This window comes from Heteronotia binoei, chromosome 6 (assembly GCF_032191835.1).
Source record: "Heteronotia binoei isolate CCM8104 ecotype False Entrance Well chromosome 6, APGP_CSIRO_Hbin_v1, whole genome shotgun sequence".
NCBI lineage: Eukaryota > Metazoa > Chordata > Lepidosauria > Squamata > Gekkonidae > Heteronotia > Heteronotia binoei.
In genome coordinates, this window is record NC_083228.1 from 25487177 (window position 1) to 25511549 (window position 24373).

General features: G+C 41.6%; 1 protein-coding gene across 2 annotated transcripts in view; it reads right to left on the reverse strand.

Annotated features, from left to right (window-relative positions):
• CTNNA3 (catenin alpha 3) overlaps positions 1–24373 on the reverse strand; it is a 1035346-nt gene that overhangs the window by 469482 nt on the left and 541491 nt on the right. Inside the window, exon 9 of one of the 2 annotated variants that reach the window (XM_060241118.1) lies at positions 22047–22199. The exons of the other annotated variant lie outside the window; for it this stretch is intronic. Coding sequence (XP_060097101.1) covers positions 22047–22199 — 153 coding nt within the window. The remainder of the gene's footprint in view (positions 1–22046; positions 22200–24373) is intronic. 2 annotated transcript variants of the gene reach the window in all.

Below are 24373 nucleotides of genomic sequence, written 5' to 3' on the forward strand. Positions count from 1 at the left end.
CATTTAATCGGCAAAGGCCATCCCAAAAAGGATGGTCTTGCAGGCCCTGCGGAACTGTTCAAGGTTCCGCAGGGCCCACACTTCTTCTGGGAGCTGGTTCCATAGGTATGGAGCTATGATAGAGAAGGCCCGCATACGAGTACTCTGTAGTTTTGCCTCCTTCGGCCCAGGGATGGTCAGTTGGTTCTTCCCTGCTGATCTCAGTGCTCTCTGGGGTTCATATGGGGAAAGACGGTCCCTCAGGTAGGCAGGTAATATATAGGGCTTTAAAGGTAATAACCTGCACTTTGTAACGAATCCGGCATGTAACTGGCAACCAGTAAAGTCCGTGCAGCCATGGCTGTATGTGCTCCCACTTCGGGAGCCCCAGTAGCAGCCTAGCCACCGTGTTCTGCACCAGCTTCAGCCTCCGGGTTCGTCACAGAGGGAGCCCCATGTAGAGGGCATTACAGTAATCCAATCTCAAGGTGACCATTGCATGAATCACTGTTGCTAGGTCCCGACACTCTAGGATGGGGGCCAACTGCCTTGCCTGCTTTAGATGAAAGAATGCCGACTTGGCAGTGGCTGCTATCTGGGCCTCCATTGATAATGAAGGCTCCAGTAGAACTCCCAAGCTCCTGACCCAGTGCGCCGCTTTCAGCGGCACCCCGTCAAAAACCGGGAGAGGTATTTCCCTCCCCAGAGTGCCCTGACCCACGCAAAGGACCTCTGTCTTCGTCGGATTCAACTTCAACCCACTCAGCCTTAGCCAAGTTGCCACGACCTGCAATGCAAGGTCCAAATTCCCTGGGACGCAGCCAGGCCAGCCATTCATTAGCAGATAGAGCTGGGTGTCACCTGCATATTGATGGCACCCAAGCCCATACCTCCGGGCAATCTGGGCAAGGGCGCATATATATGTGCAACTCTAGCTCAGGACTGTCAAACTCCCGGCCTACAGGCTAGAACTTGCCTGCCCAGGGCTTCGATCAGTTCCATGGCAATTTTTCCCTCCTCCTCCACCTCCTGTCCTCACCCTTTGAAGCTTGGAGGCTACCTATTATATTCCCAGCTCCTTCTGCCTCGTCTTTCTGACTTCCACCGGAAGCTCTTCTGGACTTGTAAAGCTGCAAGGAAAACACCGAACAGATTTTCCATTAAGGTCTCTGCATCCAGATAGACTGGTCTATCTGAGCCTAGAGACCTTAATGGAAAATCCATTCTGTTGTTTTTCTTGCAACTTTGTCAATGGGGTGGAGCTAAAGCAGTTTCACTTTTACAATGTTTATGGCCAGTTGAAGCTCCTTGCAAATAAAGGGTTGATGCTCTGAGCCAGCTTGTCTCTGCTAAATGGACCTGAGAACTAGTGCCTAGTGAGTACTTTAGCCTAGGTACCCCAGCCAAAGGGGGATATTATACTGGAGAGCTATTGTCAGTCTGAATAGACCCGGAGTGGTGGAGAGAGAAGCTTGCAATGTCCAGCCATTTCATGCTTTCCTCGGCTCAGAGCATTTTATATTTTTAGTTTATATTTTAGTTTCTGTTGTGATCCTTCTGCCTTTTCTTCATGTTTTATTTTTAAAAATTGTGTTGTCAAATCCTACTATTCCCCCACCTTTCCATTTTAAACAAAATATCACAAGGGTTTTAAGCATGTTTATATTTTAAGTTAAAATAATATATTTAATTGTGTTTACTTGTATCCTTTACAAAGTTTATATCTCTGCTACTTGGTATTATGTTTTACTACACACATGGCTTGGCCCCACAAAGTCCTATTTGTGTCAAATGTGGCCCTCATAACAAATGAATTTCACACCCCTGCTCTAGATAGTTAGCAGCCAAGCTACATTAGAAAAAGAGAGAGAGAGAACGCCATGTTGAACTTCGAGATGTATTCTGGTGAGAGGTTAGACTGACTAAAAAGGGATGATCCTTTATATGATGCGATTCTTTTCATGCTTCAGACTTTGCTCACGGTGCTGGAAAATCAGTAATTTTTCTTTACTCAAATAAATCTGTTAATTTGTGTGCAAAAGGTCCCCTTGCTTGGATGTATTTTACATGTGATATACAGCTATGTTGACAGTTGCAATATAGCTACTATCTAATTAATTTCCTAGAGAGCCGAGCACTTCTATTTATTGAAAATGCCCTCGATATCATTAATCATGTTGTTGCTCAGAAATGCATGTAAGTCCTTTAAACAATTTTAAGAAATTTTAAAATAAAATTTCTTAATAAGTGCCCCCCTTTATAACACAAATCAAATAGTAAGATGATAATTCATAATACCTGGAAAGTAATTATGGAAGCATTAGAAGGAAGCATTAAATTATAAAAATTAATATCACTAGACTGAAACAGCAGCATTTATACATTTAAATGAACATGAGAATTTCTCAGAGTCCAACTGTTGGTGGAATTAAAATAGCCCTCCACCACATGCTTGCTATGCTGAATACAGAAATTACACTAAAGCAAAAGAAGTGATTATGTTTTCAAGGGGGAAACCCTTAAACCTCTGTAAGAATTTCATATGCTACGTGAACTGCTCTCATAAAGACTCCTGAATGGAGGACTTCTGGGGGAGGAAAAAGCCGAGCTGAGCTGCTTCTCATAACAAGAGCAGGCTGGAACTTCTGTTCAGGGTAGTGGAAAGCAAATTAATGCCTACTGCCTACTTTTCTCAGTTAGAGATTAGTCCAAGATATGCACAGAAAACTTTGAGGAGATTTACCTTGGCTAAAAAGTAGTCCTGGGGGGGGGCTCCTTTGAGGCTTTGAGGGGTTTCCGGAGAAGAGTTGCATTTTCATCATCTGCAGAAGTTCTCAGAGTCAATTATTTGACATAAGCTCGACAGAATCCTAACCTTCTTGGACATTACTAAACATCTAAAGCTACACAAGACCGGTGTGGATCTGGATAATTGGCAGAAAAGGTACAGATTACTATCTTTCATTCCGGGACTATTTACAGTTAAACAGAATAAATTCAGCAGGTGGGAAATAGAAATTTAGAAAGTTTGGAAGAAGAAGGGAGGAAGAGGTGAAATTTGGACTTTGTAAATTTAAAGGACAGTGCTAAAAAGTGTGAAGGAATTTATTGTTTGGTCTACTTGCGGTTTTGAAAAAAGAGCACCATCGTCACAGACCTGCAGCATATACAATCAACACAGGAAGTATGTCAAGTATCGTGAGATCTCTTTACCAGCAAAAACAAGATTTGGTGGCAAGTAAAGCAGGAAGTAGCAGATGAAAAGCCTACTCTAGGACTATAATACCATAGAGAAAAATCACAGCCATTGCAAGGAGGTTAAAATTAAAATAATATTTTTAAAGTGTTTGGGACATTAAAAATTGTTGGAAATAATTGAGGTGATGTTAAGATAAATATTATTGGACATATTGTTTATAATGGATTTTAGAAGCCTTTAAAAGGAAAAAGGAAAAAAAAATTAGAGAGAAGCAAAAAGGCGCAACTGCCATTTTTAACGATTTAAAAATTTTAAAAATTAATATCTCGGTCTGGGAAGCTCTGAGGACAGCGAAATTAGGCTTGTTGTAAAAAGCAAGCTCTAATCTTTTGAATGTGATAGTTAAATTTGAAATTGGTGAGATCAAAATTTTCAGTGTTTTTAAATATCAGAACACAAGCAAACCCATGCAAAGGCTGCTTCATTGGAGAAAATGCAGGATCAATTAGAGGCAATGGAGGCCAGAATGATGAAATGCATGAAAGAGATGATAACTGCATCTAAAAAAGAAATTATTGAAGAGATTAAAAAAGATATGGAAGATCTCAGAAAAGAGGCAGAGGAAACATCTAAGAAAGTGCAGGAGGTAGAAGGGAGAATGAAAGTACATGACTCCACCTTGTTGAAAATATAAGAAAAAGTGACATTCCATGACTGTAAATTGATGGAGACTCAGATATGTCTGAGAGGAGTACCTGAAAAGGAAGATGGCAACTTGAAAGAATATATAATAAAAATAATTGCAGAAATTTTAGAGGGAGATCCTGAAGAGACTAAAAAATATGTATGATTGTATGTATAGAGTGAACTCACTCTATGCCAAAAAAAATAATTTGCCAAGAGATGTTGTCATAAGATATATGACAAAAGAAATGGTGGGAAAGATCATGATAGTGGGAGGCAGCAGAGTAAGAATTATGAAGGAGTTGCCAAGGCAAGTGATAAATGAGAGAAGAACATATAAAAAACTGACAGAAAAATTACGGGACAATGAAATGAGGCTTAGATGGATTATACTTGAAGGTTTGAGCTTTGAACTTCAGGGGAAAAGAATCACAATTACAAATGCACAGGAACTGCGTAGATTTTATGAAGAACATAAAGAATTCGCACCATGATGGATTACAAATTATTGTCTTGGAATGTAAATGGACTAAATTCACCACAAAAAAGAAGGGCAACGTTTCATTGGATTAAAAAGCAAAATTGTAATATAGTTTGTTTACAACAAGTGCATATTAAACAAAATGATTACAAATTTTTATGGAATAAACAATTGGGACTAGAATTTCATTCATTGGCTAAGCAGAAGAAAAGATGAGTGATTTTTTTATATATTTAACAAGAATTGGAGCCAAAATTAGTGTTTAAAGATAAAGATGGAAGATTTGTAGCAGCAGAAATAATTTTAAATGCAAAAAAAACATTGTTATTGGGACTGTATGCACCTAATGGTGCAAAGGATGCTTTTTTAAAAGACATTATACAACAATCTGATGAACTGACATATGACCAGGTTTTGATAATGGGGGACTTTAATGGAACAATTAAAAATACACTGGATAGGTCTGGGGGGGGGGGGGGGTGGAATAATAATAAAGAAGGAAAATTGCCAAAGTCTTTTTTTGAATTGGTCAAACAAGAAAATTTGGAGGATATATGGAGGAAATTTAATCCTGAAGTGCGGGACTACACTTTTTTTTTCAGCAAGACATAAAACTTTTTCCAGAATTGACATGTTGTGGGGCACTAAAGATTTAGGTCTTATAACAAGGAAAACAGAGATCAATTGGGGCTGATCATAACCCAATAATGTGGATTACAAAATTGTCTAAGAAATTGAGAAGATGGAGATTGAATGAAGATTTACTACAGATTAAATAGTGACATCCCTAGAAAATGAAACTAAAGCTTTTTTTCAAATGAATGACAAAGAGGATATTGAATTTCAGACCGTCTGGGACGCCTATAAAGCAGTAATGAGAGGAATATTGACTACTTTGAATAATAAAGATAAGAGAGCAAAAGAAAAACAGTTGTTGGACATTCAAAATGAAATAAAGAAAAAAGAAGGGTAGTTGAGAAAAAGGCCAGAGAAAAAGAAAATTATAAGGGAAATTACAATACTACAAATGCAAATGAGACATTTGTTAAATAAAGAATTGGAATGGAATCTGAAAAGATTGCAGCAGAAATCTTTTGAAGGAGCAAATAAACCTGGAAAATATTTGGCTTGGCAATTGAAGAAAAAGAGAGAAAATTAATAAAATTGTGGTAGATGGAATAGAGGTGGTTAGCCAAGAGGAAATAAAAAGAGAATTTTTTTAAGTATTATGCCAAGTTGTTTAAAGGTGTTAAAATAAAGAAAGAAGATGAGTATTTACAAAAGATAAAAATAAAACCCTTAACAGAAAATATGCTGAAAGTTTTGAATGATCCAATTGAAAAGATAGAAATTGAAGCAGCAATTAACGCAATGAAAAATGGAAAGGCACCTGGGCCAGATGGATATACAGCTAAATATTTTAAAACCTTTAAAGAGGAGTTAATACCGAAGTTGCAGAAGTTGATGAACATGATAAGAATAAAAGGGAAAATTCCAAACACATGGAAAGAAGCTGTTATTTCATTGATTCCAAAGGAAGATAGAGATGTCACGAATGTAAAAAATTACAGACCAATTTTGCTTTTAAATAATGATTATAAAATATATACAAGAATCTTGGCAGAACGGCTTAAACAACATTTGATAAATTTTATAAAGGAAGATCAAGCGGGGTTTCTTCCCAAAAAGGCAAATAAGAGACAATATTAGAACTGTTGTAAATATTGTAGAATATTATGAAAGACATCCAGAAAAGGAAGTAGCATTATTCTTTGCAGATGCAGAGAAAGCATTTGATAATCTAAACTGGGACTTTATGTTTGCAGTTATGGAGAAAATGGAGTTGGGAGAAGACTTTATAAGGATGATAAAAGCAATATATACTGAACAATGTGCAAGGCTATGTATAAATGCAGACCTTACAGAAGATATGATAATTAGCAAAGGTACAAGACAAGGCTGTCCGCTTTCCCCATTGTTGTTTATGACTCTTGAAATATTACTGATGCAGATTCAAGAAGATAAAGAAATAGAAGAATTAAAAATAAAAGGATTTACTTACAAATACAGAGCATTTGCAGATGATATAATGTTTATAAATGAAAATCCTATACAAGTTACACCTTTGCTGTTAGCCAAAATACAAGAATATGGGGAGTTAGCGAGACTTTATATCAACAAAGAAAAATCAAATTTTTTATGTAAAAACATGCAAACAAATAAGCAACAGGCCTTACAGAGACTGATGGGCTGTGAAGTTACCTCCAAGGTAAAATATTTGGGTGTGGCGATAACAATGAAGAATACTGTTTTTCCAGGAATAAACTTAATTTGTCATTGCTGGGTAGAATAGCTGCAATTAAAATGAATATTCTACCAAGAATAATGTATTTGTTTCAAACTATTCCTATTGTGAAAGATAGTAAACAATATGATAAATGGCGAAGAAAAATTTCAGAATTTATATGGTCTGGGAAGAAACCAAGGATTAAAATGAAAATTTTGACAGATGCAAAAGAGAGAGGTGGATTTCAATTACCGAACTTAAAATTATATCAAGAAGCAGTTTGTTTAGTGTGGATAAAAGAATGGATAATGCTGTTAAATAAAAAACTCTTAGCGCTGGAAGGTCACGGAAATAAATTTGGCTGGCACGCATATATGTATTATGGAAAAAAGAAGAAGATGGACGGTTTTTTCTCTCACCATTATATAAGAAATAACTTGCTAAACACATGGATAAAATACAAGAAATATGGAGATGAGAGAAGACCGTTATGGATAGTGCCAGCTGAAGTAATAAAGATAACAGCTGAGATGGATGAAGAAAAGTGGTTGTCATATAATCAATTATTAAAAATGCATGGTTGTAAAATAGAATTGAAAACTACTGAAGAGCTGAATAATAAATATGATTGGTTTCAAATGCGACAAATAAAGAGTTTGGTGGATAATGATATCAAAACTGAATAAGAAAAGAACAAACAGAAATGGAAAAAGTTCTGCTTGGAGACAATGAAAAATTAATTTCAAAAATATATTAATTACTTTTAAAATGGTCTACGGAGGATGAAGTAGTGAAATCTCAAATGATTAAATGGGCAATTAATGTAAATAAAGAAATACAGATGGAAACTTGGGAATACTTGTGGAAGTATTCTATGAAGCTTTCGACGTGTTATAGTATTAAAGAGAACTGTTTTAAAATGATGTATAGATGGTATATGACTCCTAAACAATTGGCAAAGATGAGCAACAAGATGCCAGATAGATGTTGGAAATGAAAAAAAACATGAAGGTTCTTTCTACCATATGTGGTGGACTTGTGAAAGAGCAAAAAAGTATTTGCAGATGATTCAACAAGAAATTTCTAAGATCTTGGGATATGAATTTAAGAAAGTTGCAGAGACTTTTCTGTTGGGATTACAAATGGAAAAATTTCCAAAAGAAGATAGAACTATAATTTGGTACTTGCTTTCAGCTGCTAGGACATTGTATGCGCAGTTGTGGAAGCAAGAAAAAATACCAGAGAAATGGGATTGGATTATAAAAGTTATGACATGGAGTGAAATGGACAAATTAACAAGAACTTTAAGAGACTATGATTTAGAAGTTTTTAAGATGGAGTGGAAAAAGTTCAGAAGATATGTAGAAAAAGAGTGGAAAATAAAAGGACATTGGACAATTTTGATAATGATTAAGTTTTAGAAAAAAGAAGAGTATTATTTTTTTGTTTTTATTAGTTAAGGGTACCTTTAAATATTAGTATTTTAAGTAAATAACACTGGCGTGGGTCAAGTAACGGGAGGAGGGGTGGGTAGAAAGTAATATATGGGATAGATAAAAGAAGTTATACATGATGCAAGAAATATAATTTGTTACCATATGTTACCAAATAAAATTGTTTTAACCAAGACTCCTGAATGGATATGACTCACCTGTAATTCCTTGGTATAATTAGGACAATGAGAAAGTTCTCTTACATTTACACAGCTTGGTTGGATGAGCTCTGCAGCAGGTTGGAATAACAATGTCTAGGCATCAAGGCCACAAATTCTGCCTTCTATAGATGCTCAAAAAAATTCTCTACTTCCTGCCTTCAAAATATTTCTACATAGAAGTACCTTCTCTCACTGAGGTTTTATATTCTTCTGCCTCCTAGTTCTTCAGAAACCACTGTTCAGGATAATAGGATGCTGCCATGGCCCTTCTTTATGGGACCTAGGATTGTTGTTCTGCTTAGAATGTTTCTGCAGTGCAGTATCGCCTAGGCACCAAGAAGGATGGGAGAACAATATAGAATATGATGCAAGGATATCTATTAGGGCTACTTCCCCTTTTTTTCCTTCCAGAGGAAGCGTTCTCTACAGGGCCTTCTATGCCTGCTCAGATGTTTTCAAGGAGGGTGAAAGAAGGGACGATCAGAAGGACTGTAGTCTTGCCCAGGGATCTGGAAAACTAGGACATGACAATAGGGTGTGGGATTTGGGTTGGGCCTCTGTGCTGTTTGAAATTCAACTTCCTAATTCTTAGAAGAATTACACTTTATGGTGAGGGCTAGCTCACACATCTGATGAAGTCTAATTGGCCCTAGGCCCGTAGCTACAAGGGGGCCTGTGGGGGCACAGTCCCCTGATTGCTAGGCAGGGCCCCCTGACTTGGGGCCCCTAACCAGCTTCCAGTGCCTTCTCCTGCATCCTTCTCCATTCTGCATCCTTCTCCATTCTGCCGTCGTCATACACTGTTGCTTCTGCTTGCTTTGAGGACGTGATTATACACAGTTGCTTCTGCTTGCTTAGGGGCTGGAAGAATTCTCTGACCCCTCAGCAAGCAGAAACAATGGAGCACTTTTGGAGCCCAGGACTGAAACTTAAGCTCCCTGTTGCTTCTGCTTGCTTAGGGGCTGGAAGAAATCTCTGACCCCTCAGCAAGCAGAAACAATGGGGCACTTTCAGCGCCCAGGACTGAAAGTTAAGCTCCCTGTTGCTTCTGCTTATTTAGGGGTTGAAAGAAATCTCTGACCCCTCAGCAAGCAGAAACAACCGGGCATTTCCAGTGCCCAGGACTGAAAGTTAAGCTCTGTGTTGCTTCTGCTTGCTTAGGGGCTGGAAGAAATCTCTGACCCCCCCAACAAGCAGAAACAACAGGGCACTTTCGGAGCCAAGGACTGAAAGTTAAGCTCCACCTTGCTTCTGCTTGCTTAGGGGCTGCAAGAAATCTATGACCCCTCAGCAAGCAGAAACAACGGACCACTTTCAGCGCCCAGGACTGAAACTTAAGCTCCCTGTTGCTTCTGCTTGCTTAGGGGCTGGAAGAAATCTCTGACCCCTCAGCAAGCAGAAACAACGGGGCACTTTCAGCGCCCAGAACTGAAATTTAAGCTCCCTGTTGCTTCTGCTTGCTTAGAGGCTGGAAGAAATCTCTGACCCCTCAGCAAGTAGAAACAACCAGGCACTTTCAGCACCCAGGACTGAAAGTTAAGCTCCCTGTTGCTTCTGTTTGCTTAGGGGCTGGAAGAAATCTCTGAACCCTCAGCAAGCAGAAACAACGGGGCACTTTCGGAGCCCAGGACTGAAAGTTAAGCTCCACCTTGCTTCTGCTTGCTTAGGGGCTGGAAGAAATTTCTGACCCCTCAGCAAGCAGAAACAATGGGGCACTTTCGGAGCCCAGGACTGAAAGTTAACTCAAAGTTGCTTCTGCTTGCTTTGGGGACGTGATTATACACAGTTGCTTCTGCTTGCTTAGGGGCTGGAAGAAATCTCTGACCCCTCAGCAAGCAGAAACAACGGGGCACTTTTAGTGCCCAGGACTGAAAGTTAAGCTCCCCGTTGCTTCTGCTTGCTTAGGGGCTGGAAGAAATCTCTGACCCCCAGCAAGCAGAAACAACTGGGCACTTTCAGCGCCCAGGACTGAAAGTTAAGCTCCGTGTTGCTTCTGCTTGCTTAAGGTCTGGAAGAAATCTCTGAGCCCCCAGAAACCAGAAACAACGGGGCACTTTCAGCGCCCAGGACTGAAAGTTAAGCTCCACATTGGGCTGACGTTGGGCTAGAGGGCGCCTGCAAGAAGAGGCTGTTCTGGCCCTCAAGTGGGGCAGCAGGGGTAGGGGGGGAAGACTCCATTGCAGACAGGGCAGGGTAGGGTAGGCTGGTGCACACAAGTGGAGGTCCTGGCTGCAGTCCAGGGCTGGGGATCAGTGGAGAGGTGATGTTCACCTGCAGGGGTTTACTGGCCTGGTCTTGCTGGCCACCTTAGTGAGGGTGGGAGCTGCGCTTGGGCAGCCTCGGCTCACCCTCCAACAGGAAGAAATCTGAATTGGAGGTCTTGTAACCCCAGAAGTCAGTTGCGGCTTGGTGACGCCTTCCACCCCCCCCCTTGTCCCACCAGATCATGCTACAGGTAAGGGCAGGAGACCGTGCGGCACACATCTAAACCTCTGAGTGGCTCCCCACCAGAGCTGCTGGAAAGGGGGTGGAAAGGGATCACCTTAGGGTAGCTGTGGGGAGGGGGGAGGCTGTATGGCAGCAAGCTGGCAGCTTTCCTCCTCAGCGGTGGTAGGAGAGAAGGCCATGGAGGTTGGGGCCACTATGTGCCCCCTGAAAAAAATCAGGACCCCCCAATTCTTCAAATCCTGGCTACAGGGCTGATTGGCCCTGTGAGCCATCAGAAGTTTTAGCATCCGCTAGCTCAAGTGCAGCCAAGCATAGCCACTACACAATCCCTATTATGAAAGGTATGGACCAGAAAGCTTCACCCAACAAAATCCAGATTCTGTGCAAGCAAACACAAACTTTGTTCCAAAAGGTGGAGATTATTAAAGTATATCTTTGAAACACAATCACCTCTCAGAGGCACAGCTGGAGGCTTCATGGTGAGCAGCTTCCCCAAGGATAGGGAGTAAAGACAGTGCAATTCTTAGTCCCAAACTAAGACATCAAGGGCTACATAAATTGCTAATGGATACAGTAAATAAAGAGTGAATGGAATGAAATTAAGATGCTTCACTACCAGGCTTCATTGCGACAGACCCAGACACTGCTTCAGAGGACAACAGCTCTTACCTTACCTCCCTGTTCTAGCAATCTCTCCTCTATATACCCCTGTCCTAATTCCACCCCCTAGTCCCAAACTAAAGATACAGGAAAGACCTGAGGTGGTGGTAGTAAAGTGAAATTAATACCAGAGAGGAATAAATTCACAGAAATGGCTTGAGGTTTCTAAATCCTACTTTTCTTACAGAAGCAGTACAGTAAAAGTAGTCAGGTCAAAGAAGTCGGTACATATATGAATAGCTAGATGATAAACACCCTGACCTGGATGGCCCAGGCTAGCCCAATATTGTAAAATCTCAGAAACTAAGCAGGGTTGGCCCTGGGTTAGTACTTGGATGAGAAACGGCCAAGGAAGTCCTGGGTTATTATGCAGAAGCAGGCAATGTCCAACCACCTCTGTTCATCTCTTCCCTTGAAAACCCAATGGGGTTGCCATAAGTCGGCTTTCAGACACCAGATGATTAGCAAACTTAGAAAGAGGGAAAGGAAGGGAAGGATGAATATAACTCATTCTAGGGAGGTCCAGGGCAAGCTGCCTCAGTGAAAGGTATTGGCTCTCACTGAGACCAATTCCCCACTAGGCTTGTTCCCACATCAGAGCTCTCCCCCCCCCCACCCACCCAATGCTTCCGTCGGATTTCACACAAGTTGCCCCAGGGCTGCAACTTGCCTCGCTTCTTTCCCACGGCAAGCAAGATTCTCTGATAACTGGTTTCTGCTTGCTGCGGGAAAGAGGAGGGCTGAGTGGCAGCCCTGGGGCAACTTGTGAGAAATCAGACAGAAGCGTTGGGAGGAAGAGCTTTGATTCCAGAAAAAGCCTCGTGGGGAATCAATCTAAATCATATCCTATAATACAGCAGCAAGATGTCCTTTCTAAAGCAACCTTCTTCTGTTTCCATAAGCTCAAGAGAGAAGCAAAAATGGAGCAGTGTTATGGAGATTGCAATAGCCAAGCCAGGAAGAACATCAATAGTCATGGTGGAGGTGTACCTCTACAATATCCAGGAACTGGCACTTGCCCAAACCAGCCAACTACTGATGCTAAGATTATTTCTTTCATGTAGGCAGGGGTCATTCTGTAGAAAAAGAGGTGTCGGAGCTCATTAGCACAAGTCACTTGCACAACTTATTTGCATATGCCACACACTCCTGACTTCACTAGGTGGTGTACGAAATTATACCAGCTCAACATCTACCGTAAAATGCTTCTTGGATTATAATTGCCATAATAAAGCCTTATTCCAGGGGTCCAGGGGTCCAGTTCACTGGCCTTAAATAGGGGGCCAGTTCACTGTCCCTCAGACTGTTGGAGGGCCAGACTGCCGTTACTGTACAAGGCCGCGGGCCGTCAGTTCTCCGTCTTCTGCATCTCTCTCCCTTCCCCACACCACACACCCCAGCCTGGGAACTCACCTCACCTCGGTATCACCTCACACTCTGTCTCCGCCGCCTCAGCCCAGTGCTGGAAGTGTGCGTTGCTAATGCGAGTTTAGGTCGAACGTTACTTCCGGTCTGATTTTGCCATAACCCGGCGGGCCGCATAAATGTCCTCAGCGGGCCGCATCTGGCCCGCGGGCCGTAGTTTGAGGACCCCTGCCTTATTCTCGTCATACTTTTTAAATTACTATCTCTATGTGGCCACAGTGGCGTGATGGAGATTTTCATCTGACTGCTTTATATGTTTTGGTTATTTTTCCATTTTTTTGTGGGGGAGGAAATATTAGAAAGTTTGTCAAATCTTAGAGTTCAGCAAAATTCTCAGATGGGGGTTGAACAATGGAGCCCAGAAGCAAGTGGGGGGGGGGGGGTTAAGAAAGAAAGAGCACAATAAAATTTAGAGGTTCTGGAGCTCCGCTCTTGTGAGCTCCTGCTGAAAATGAGTCCTGCATGTAGGGGTTGGCTACAAAACTTGCAAACTGCCCTGAAGAGCAAGAACAAAGTGTACAGATCCTCACAGCACATTATGTGGAGTACATGTAGAGTTGTCAACAACCTGGAGAAAAAATGTCCTGTCCCCTTAACAAAGGCTTAATATGTTGAAATGTGTAGAAATGAACTTTCTATGGCATAAAGGAAAATACTATGACCTGGTAAATAATTGCCTCTATTCAAGGAGCAAGGCTTTATTTTTCCATGTCGCTGACAACCTTAGGTACATGTGATGGCAAAAAACAAGCAAACTCAAACCCTGCTAATATGTTAAAAGGGAAGCAATGAGCAGAGGCGTCACTAGGGTGGGTTGCACCCTGGGGTGTAACTTGATTCAAGTCACCCCCCCCCATTGGGCATCACCCCTTTTGGAGGGCTGCGTCACCCCTCCCTTCCCTTTGGCTGCCTCTCAAACCAGGCGGCGCTTGCCGTTGGTGGGAGGGGAAGCGCTCTCTCTCTCACACACACACACACAAACTCTCCCTTCTGTGTTTCTCGGGCAGGCGGGCGGGCGGGCGCCGTTGGGCCGAGTGCGCATGCAGGCGCATTCCCATTCCCTGCTCCTCTCTCTCTTCACTCCCTCCCTTTCTCTTCCCCTCTCCTGGCGAGGATTGGTCGCCTGGGGCCAATGAGAGTGCTCTGGGGAGCCGATGGCTCCCTTGGCCCCGCCCTATTGACGCCGCTGGCAATGAGTACAAGCTAAATCTTGGAACAAGCACCCCCTTTCTACGGCAGTGTGCTTTTGAAAACTTGGCTTTCAATTATGTACCCTAAAGCGGAAAAGTACACCTGTCTGCAAAATCTAGCAAGTACTGCAATATCACAAAGACTGCCAACCTTTGTAAGCCTCAAAACATAAACAGTCTTTATTCCTAATTTCTTTGAAAAAATAAGTGAAGTTCTCCCCCGCCCTTTCTTCCTGGCTTTGAGAACAAATGCTTTCATGTTCCAGTTTAAATTGTCTTTAATAAGAAGCTGCATATAAATAGCGAACCCCTTGGCAAACACACACCTAAACATTATTTTTTGCATGTCTGCATTTTCTTCCGCTTTGTGTGTGTGAGTTCTAACATATATTTGTCAGTTCTTCCTCCTAACTAATATATATATTGGTTAGGAGGAATCTTGCATATATATATATATATATTGCATGAAGATATCCAACACTGCTTCAAAACTTGAAAAACCTTGAGCAAAGCTGTCTCAGTCCTGGACACAAATCAGTGATGCCAAGGACTCAGTGCAAATCATAACAAGAGAGGTGTGCACAAAACCTCAAAAAGGATAACATTAGAAAAGTAATGTGCCATTTAGTGCTAATAACTACTCATCTCACATAGAAACTGCAGAACTATTTACAAGACAGGCTCTATTTAATTGTTAATGTTAGTCCCTCTTTTGTATTTTTGAGAGATTTTGAGAATATCTTGTTAGTCTGCATTGTTACAGCTGACATTCTCCAGGATTCTGCCTCCTTCCCTACCTATCTACTACAATGACTTTCTCCCCTTTTCTTCCAGAGGGATGGGAGGGACACATTCTTCTCTTCTGGTTCCTGTGGGTAGGGGACTGTGATTCATCTGCTTTTGTAGAAGGACCCACATTCAGTTTCTGGAATCTCTGGTTCAAAGGATCAGGAAGCAGATGATCTGAAACACCTCTCCACCTGAGAGGCACTACGAATCAGACTAGAAGAGGGACAGGCTAACACTGCCATGTGTGCTGTCATGGACACAGTATTTGCTTGGCATTCGCAGGAACTGGCATTGGCAGAACTGCTGCGGCCAGTGGTGTGGGAGAGGGCAAGAGGCATGGCTTTTGTCTGTCATCATTTCTCAAACCAGCAGAGTCACCAGGCAAATCCAAGGCAAATCCTGGAAATGCTGGCAGCAGCATTGGGGCTTGGTGTATTCCAGGAGTGTCTGGCCAACACTGTAATGTCCCGCTTTTGCTGTGGGTTCCCAGGTTAAGGTATTCACTCAGGTACCCATGCTCATGTCCATTTCAGCAGAGACAAGCTGGCTCAAAACATCAGCCACTCTCACTCTCAGCTAATGCAGTTGTGCCTGTTTTAAACAAAGGCATTTATACTTAAATATGCCAATAATATCCCATAAATATGTCAATCAGTACAATTTTTATATTAAGTCTTAAATGATGCATTTTATATTGTTAAAGCAGCATAATAAGTTTAGGCTTAATAAGAAATTAAGCATTGCTTGACTTCTGTTTTCTGTCTAAATTTCTGTTCTTTTCCACATGAACACAAGAAACTGCCTTATACTGAATCAGACTGTTGGCCCATCAAAATCAATATTGTCTACTCAGACTGGCAGCAGCTCTCCAAGGTCCCTGCACAGTTTCCCATCACCTACTGCCAGCTCTCTTAACTGGAGACACCAGAGACTGAAAGATTGAACCTAGGACCTTCTGCATGCCAAGCAGATGCTCTTCCACAGAGCCACGGCCCCTCCCCTACACTTCAACATTTCTGGGGGAGGGGAAAAACCAAACATTTTCTTTCCCATGGCTTCATAATTTCCATCAGATTCTTTAACTGTAGTCTTGATTCTGGTAAACACACATGCAAATATATGCCATTAGCCACAAACACCAATGCCCAAATCTGTGCTCCTTCTCTTCCACCACCACCAACATGCCTGTAAGGGCCTCTCTAGACAGAATCGGCATGGCATATTTAGGGTGCTGGGCTAGGATCTGGGAGACCCTGGTTAGTATCCCCCATCTGCCATGGTAGCTTGCTGGGTGACCTCGGGCCAATCATGTATTTTCAGCCAAGCCTATCTCACAGGGTTGTTGTGAGAGTAAACTGGAGGAGAGGTGAATGATGTAAGCTGTTTTGGGTTGCCATTGGGGAGAAAGACAGGGCATAAATAAAGCAAGTAAGTAAATAAACATTGCTGAATATACAGAGGTCACAGATAGTCTGTTATTTATAATGTGATCCCTTGTGATAGCAGATATTAAGAGGATTATATGTGTGTGTATATGTCTGTCTGTCCGTCCGTCCCTCCATCCCAGGGCTTTTTTTGAGCAGGAACGCACAGGAATGCAGTTCCCGCTGGCTTGACATCAGGGTGTGTGGCCTAATATGCAAATGAGTTCCTGCTGGGCTTTTTCTACAAAAAGCCCTCTATAATCTATCTGTCTGTCTATCATTTACAGTTCATTTACCAGAACACTCATTTCCAGTAGTTAGTGCAGGATGAGCTATTGAAAAAGTAAGGCTGCAACCCTATGAACAGTTGGGGTTACTTTGGAAGTAAGCCCACAGAACAACTTAGGACCTACCTCTGATTAGGCCTACGTAGGATCTTTCCCTAAATCAGTAGGTGGAAGGGAACTCTCTGTGACACATAACTGTGAACACTGCATGTGGTAAGTTAGGGTTCAATCGTATGGGGGACTTGCCAAAGTAAAAGTCAAGGTAATAGTCTACTGCCAAAAACAGTATTTTTCTAGCTTCCCAGAATGCTCTCCAACTCCTATTGTGTGCAGTTCCTCCCTCCTAGCCAGCAGGAATCCTCTGTAAATTCACATCCTCTATGTTCCTATAAGAATGTATCTCTAAATTGCAACAATAATACTGTTCACAGGCCACAATCCTTGGTGTGAAAACTGGCATATTGCAATAATATAGTAGGTATCCCTGCTTTCATCTGTAAAATTATAGAGAGCAGGACTACAGGTTTGGCTATTTTACACTCTTAGTAATGGACCACCCAAGAACACACAACTTTCAATTATTTCCAGAGGCCACATGTTTTGCAGCTCCCAAGCTACCTGACCCCAGTATGGGTTCTTTTTGGGAAGCACCCTAAGGTCAAGGCACCTAGGCAGTAGAGGTGTGAGAACAACCACAGACTTCACTGGCTTGTACTCAAGTGTATCTTTGTTCAGTGTAAAGGAGGGGGGGGGGAGAGAATGAGAGTGATTAATTTAGACTGATTCCTTATCATGAGAGTGTGCAACAAATGGGACAGACATACTCGGCAGCCACTTTAGCCATCTGCTTACAACTTTTCCATCCTCTGCAGCTGAGTCAAACCGAATTATTTTGTTTGTGAGACAAACTATTTAGCTAAGTGTCGCTCCCTGGAAGTCACAGAAGGAAATTCTCACTAATTCTGCCTGTGCCTTTTCAAACTCTGTTGCCTCTCTTCAAAAGGCACTTCAGCAAAACCCCTGTTTAAAGAAAGATTCTTCACTCCTCTCTGCTTGTTAGACAGGCATGTCCACAGCAGTAAACTGCTCATTCGGTTAGTCTGTTTTCTCATTTTGTTCAATGGCAGAAACATCTGTTAAGTTCAGCGTCAAGACAAAAGGGTCAGGAAAACTTAATTGCTCCAAAGGAAGAAACAGAGAAACTGAAATAAACGCCCGTGTTCGATGACCAGCCTCAATTCTTTGCTGTTGTACATGAGATAGTAAGAAGATTTCTGTCAACAGTTGCATAAACCAGTATGTGCATTATAGTCAGACTCAGCTCCTGTTAAGATGTGGAACTCTACAGTGAACATACACCAGAGCTTAGCCCTAAGCCTGCTGTGGAAGTATCACAATACAGCACTCAACTCACTCTGTCACACTAATAAAGAGAATCAATTTTTCCCCATTTCTGTATATGCACACGCTATGCTAACAGCATTCATTTTTGTTTGGCTTATTTCCTCCACATTTCCAGGTTTCATGCGGTGCTCATGCTGTCCTCAGCTGTGTCAGTGCAAAAGTAAAATACAAAAAGCCCAGAACACAATCCATGAAGCAGCTTTCATTACGTCTGACTCTCAACACTGTGTAAACTTTCAAGTTCACCAGGCCTCTTCATCTGGCCAGATGTTCATATGGTGGTTTCAGGAAGTGTTAAATATACAATTAGTAACAACAAAAAGCATGCAAGTGCATTTCCATGAAGTTCTGATACCGCAAGGAAAGGCCATCACCCAACCAACTGTGCACAGCTTCCAGTCTCATGGAGGCCCTAAGCAAAGCACAAGGGGAAAAAGCCTCCAAGGCTAACATTTCCCAGTCATAGAATTACCTGTCTGCATCCATGGATGACCTTGTGACATCACAGCATTCAGGTGCAGCCTCACTTCTTATAAACAACACCAGTCAGAAAGCTTAGACTACTTTCACAGTGGACACACATACAAATTTGTATCATATGCTAATATTACTAACACAATGCAAAACAGAAATAAACCAAAGGGATATGACTGTTTCCACCTCCCCTTTTGTATGACTGAAAGCCAATTTAAAGCCTAATCCAAGGGTAGCCAAACTTGCTTACTGTAAGAGTCACATTGAATAAACATCAGATGTTTGAGGGAGGGAGGGAGGGAGGGAGGGAGGGAGTAGATGGGGAAGGGGGAAAGAAAGCAATCTTAAATGCATTCTTCCAACTGCCAGCTGGTTTGGCTTGGTGAGGTGATTTAAAAGAAGAATGCCTTCTCCAAGCTGTCCAGTGGGGCAGTGGGGGCTTCAAGAGCCACACAATATGTGTGAAAGAGCCACATGTGGCTCCCAAGCCTCAGTTTGGCCACCCCTGGCCTAATCTATGTCAATGCCCCTTCATAAGTTTGTGTGACATACCAGGAACATTAAAGATAGTTTAACCATTTTTGGCATTTGTGTAGTTGATCATGGTGTAAGACACAGGTGGTCTGTAGCTAGCAAGAAAGATGTTGTCAAGTTGCTAAAAACAGCAAGATGCATGAGTTTCATGTGACTAGCTTGGGTCTGTTATCATAAGGGTGCTTTTTTTGCTGGAGTGGTATGTCTCACCCCTGCTCCACCACAAATTTCCTCCTTCAGCCGAGAGCAAGTAGATAAAGAGAACTTTTTCTCCCTCTCTCAAAATACATGAACTCAAAGGCATCCAGTGAAATCGATGGGCAACAGATTCAGGCCAGACAAAAGGAAATACTTCTTGTCTCAACAAATGATTAAAATGTAGACTTTGCTACCAGAGCATGGAGTCATGGTCACAGGCATAGACAGCTTTAAAAGGAGATTAGACAGATTCAGGGAAGATCAGTCTATCAATGGCTACTAGACACAGAGACTGGAAACTCCGCATTCAGAGGCCTTAAACCTCTGAATACCAGTGACAGGAGACAACATCAGGGGAAGCCTCAGCCTCTATGTCCTGTTGCTGGATAACTGGTTGGCCACTATGTGCTGCTGGACTAGATGGTTTGATCCCACTGGGCTCTTCTTACATTCTTGATTGAATAGTGGCATACTGGCTAAATTCCTGCCTGGCATTCCTCACACAATCTGTTTACAACCCACTGCAGGTTTTGGTCCAGAGAGGATTGCCCACATGTAGGTAATTATGAAATGAGCTCATGTCCTGCCAGAAAACTTGAGAGGTATTGTGGCATACAAGATAAGGCAAGAAAATAATATGTTTGCATGATAAATAACTAACAATTTTAAAGAACTATTCAACACACCTGAAGCATGAGTCCCACTAATCTCCATAAAATTACAGTAGGAATCCATTGATATCTACAGAATTAAGAACATAAGAACATAAGAGAAGCCATGTTGGATCAGGCCAATGGCCCATCCAGTCCAACACTCTGTGTCACACAGTGGCCAAAAAAAATTATATATATATATATATATATACACACACACACACACACATACACACTGTGGCTAATAGCCACTGATGGACCTCTGCCCCCAAAAGAAAAGAACGTATTGCTAGGAACAATCTGTTGGATCCAAATAATTGTGAGTGGAGTGAGTTCAAGCAATACTTTTCCCCCCTGCCTCCTCCTGACTTCTGCTGCCCCTGCTCCACCCAAAATACTGCTCCTGTGGCCTGGAATACCCTTAGGAAAAGCTAGGATCTAGTAGATTTCCCTCCCCGCCCCGTCTTCCTCAGGTAGTATACAGTGTTTTCTCTTTCCCATTTCATACACAACAATCCCATGAGTTAGATTAGGCTGAGAGAAGTTGATTGACCAAAGTGGCATGATACATTTGATGGTAAGAGGTGGAATGTTTAAATTCTGGTCTCCCATGTCCAGCACCCCAACCACTACACCTAACCACACTGTGTTGCAACATGAGAGAGCCCTGCAGTACAGGGAGGAAATATACAAAAATCACAGACCCCTTTGCATGTGAGAACATGCATTCTACCTGTGATGGGGCTGTCTTGGATCCAACCTATTAACATTAATGGTGTCCTTAATCTGCTGTATAGGAGTCCCATGGCACAGAGTGGTATGCTGCAGTACTGCAGTCCACGCTCTGCTCACAACCTGAGTTCAGTTCTGGTGGAAGCCACATTCAGGTAGCTGCCTCAAGGTTGACTTAGTCTTCCATCCTTCCAAGGTTGGCAAAATGAGTACCCAACTTGCTGGGGGTGTAAGTTTACTGGGGAAGGCAATGGCAAACCACCCTGTAACAAAAAGTCTGCCAAGAAAACGTCATGTTGGGATGTTACCCCACAATTCAGTAATTACTTGGTGCTTGCACAGAGGCGTACCTTTATCTTTAATCTACTGTACATAAGTACAGAACAAACCAAAACTACAATGTTTCATTTATTAACAGCCCACGGCCAGTATAAAATATATAAATATCACAACAGTCACACAAGAAAAAAAATGACACAATAAGATGATTAAAACTCTATTGCACCAACATTATAGGGACAAACTCTCTCAGTCTGAGGGATTTTATTATATCTACCCTCGACCACTGCTGATGGCAGTACAGCTAACCTTGCAAGAGAAAAGGCCCTCCTCTGATTGGCATTCTCCAGGCTATATAGATAAGGGGACAGTTTAAGAAGGTAATGTCTTTGTGAGGCAACAATGAAGTTTGGTGATTTGGAGATGTCAATTTGACGTTCTGTGTCTTCCACTCTCTGTTTAAAAAGCTGTCTAGCTGTATCATGGCCCAAATGAAAAACTGTATCAGGGGAAAGTCTGAGCTGAGCTAACTTAGTTTGGACTTCTTTAAGCCAGCTTGATTGAAAATCATCCTGCAAAATTAACGGTACAAGACCGCAAGAGTTTTTGCATATCTTAAACCAAAGGTTTAATGAGGAAAGAGTTATTCTGGCAATTTTCTTCACCATCCCTGTTTCTAATCAAATCATAGAATTTGAGACACAATTTGGGACCCGTAATACTGCTCTTAAAAATTCAGATTGAACCCGTTCTAAAGGCAAAAAGCGAGACTCAGAGGGTCCTAGAAAAGTTCTGTACAGTAATTGTGGTATGATCTTAAATTTGAAAAGCTTAAGGGCAGTTGGAACAAAAATTTTCCCCCTTTGACCTAAAGAACTTTATAATACCCAAAGTCTTTTCTCCTTTGTCAGCCACATAATTACCGTGGGCCTCCCTGGCACCGAATGCTTGCACCACCATCCCCAAATATCTAAAGGAGGAAACCCGGGACAGACATTGTCCATTCATTGACCAGCATCTATCTCACTTTGGGGGATTTATTAAAAGAAATTACCTTGGTTTTATCATAATTAATTACAAGCTGCTGTTCCTTGCAATATGTAGCAAAGCTGCTAAGAGCTCTTTTTAATCCCACTGGAGTTCTTGAGAGAAGAACGGCATCATCAGTATAAAGCAACACTGAAACTACAACGACAGCAAGAGTCTAAATGAGGAAGTCACTTCTCATTCTGAACACAATTTCACTGCATTACTGTCAAACCCACCTCAATAAGCCTGCACGTGTGTTCTTTAAATATAGCTGCATACTCCTGTATTTCCTTTTCTCTTCCATTTTTAGCTGCTTCCATGAGCACTAGAAGTGGAACGGTTGTATCCAAGAATGAGTCTGAGATATGATCAATGATAGCTTTGCGAAGCTGGAAAAAAAGAGAGCACCACAAATAAACTCGTATGTCGTATCTAAGTATTAGAAAATGTTAATGATCCCATGCAACATTTGAGATCTAAAGCCCACTTACATGAAGTTATGTTAGGCCTGCTATGTCCTCCCATTCTCTATGTCCTCCATGATCTTCTAGCTCACACATTATGCTTCTTCATCACAGCATGCACCTATGGATGGCTGTGATTGCTTAGCTGTCAAACACACAACTCAAATCACCCTTGACAGCCAAGGTCAAAACTCAAATATAGCCTCTCTTCACAAAACCATTTCCTGCTTGTATTTCTTTGCCAGTGAGAACCAGCTTTAAAAAACATGATTCTTCACAACATCACTCACATTCAGTAGTCTCCTAGAGGTAAGAGTTTCATGTGTCTTCAAAAAGCCACTGATAATATTTGTCTACATGCTCTTATCCGTCAAGCACCGAACAAGATGCAATAGCCGAAGAAGTGGCATTTATGCGATGAACTTACATGTTATGCTGGAATATAGATAAAGGGTTCTTAGATGGAGTTGCAATGGGGGCAACAGGGGAGCTGAATCAACCATAAAGATAATAGTAAAAAATGCCATGGGACATTTTTATTTTCATATGATATTGCTACACATATGAATACAGCTCCATTTCAGGGGTTAAGAATACTGAGTTTGTATTATTAAATTTCATATGAGTTAAGCACAGACTTAAAATTAAGGACAAGAGCACTTCTATTCCATTTCCTAACTGTTAATTAATGCTCCCTATTGCAATTGTTTTCATGCAGTGGTATATGCGCAACATTGGTTCCATATAGGGTTGCCAGGCCCTACCTGGCCACAGTGGGGGGATCCTTGGTCCTCTCCAATATCTGTGTGCATGCACACTACATACACTTGGTGCAATGATGTCACCCGGAAGTGGTCATCATGTCATTAACATTCGAGGGTGATGCTCTAGTTTGTGGGCAAAACTCTATGGTTTGGAGTCAATCTTATCATAGAGTTTTACCCAAAAACTAGAGTGTCACAGTGACATTGGCAATGTGATGATGTCACTTCTAGGTGATGTCATCACATCACCAGTTGGGGAAAGGATTTCCTCCCAAAGCACCACAGAAAAGTGGGGTTTTCTCTGCCCCGGTGTGGTCTGGCAACCCTAGTTCCATACTGCACTTTGGATTGATTTCCATGGCCCAAAATCAGGAAGGTACACATTTGTACCACCATTCAGGAAACATTCTCCTGATTTGGACAGAAGGTGAATTTAGTTGAGGCCTCCATAACATCTCTCTGCCTTAAGCCATGGATACTGATTAATACAGAATTCCAACCTGGTCCTATATTGTTGTAATATTTTTGGAATGTCTGGAGCCACTGTGTAATCCTTTTGCTTGACGGTGCATATGAAGAAGGTCATATGGCCAAAACATGTCTGGTCAGGGTTGCATAAGGTCCTTGTTTGAATGTACTGTATGTTTTTATTAGGGTCTTTAATGTTTAAGAATATATTGTAAATAAATACTGGTATTTTTGTGTAACTGTTCTATTATCTTATATTCATTTCCTTTAACATTAGGCTCGTTAATTTGGATTCATTTAACCATTTCGGTTCTTAATTCATTTTTTTGGGTTGTTCCCCCCCCCCTTTTTTTTTGTTCTTTACACATCTTGCCTTGGTCATTAATTCATTCTCTGGTCTTAAACAAAACACTTTCTCAGCCTCATTTCACATCTGCCACAGGGATAAAAATAAATTGACAAACTTACTAGGATGTCAAAAAAAAAATCAAGATAATGTATTTGAAAGATGTGACATTCATAAACACTGGTTGTTCTTATTGCTGCTGCCGCCCAATTACTCAAATGTTTTCTACCTTATTGGAAAACTCAACAAGACATTTGATTGCCTAAACTGTAGACCTCAGGATAATTAAACTAGTGAGATCACCAATTATGCCAATTGGTACCAGATGAATACACGAAGGAATACAAGTCTGGCATCCAGTTTTCTCCATCTTCATTAATTGTTCTTGAACTTCATGTTTAAATTAATACGGATAGCACTGCACTATAAATTAATTATCCACAAATTAGGTTTCATCTTAGCTAATAACAGGTAGTTGGACAATTACTCAGCAGACTTGGTTCTATATCTGTCTGAGAAAA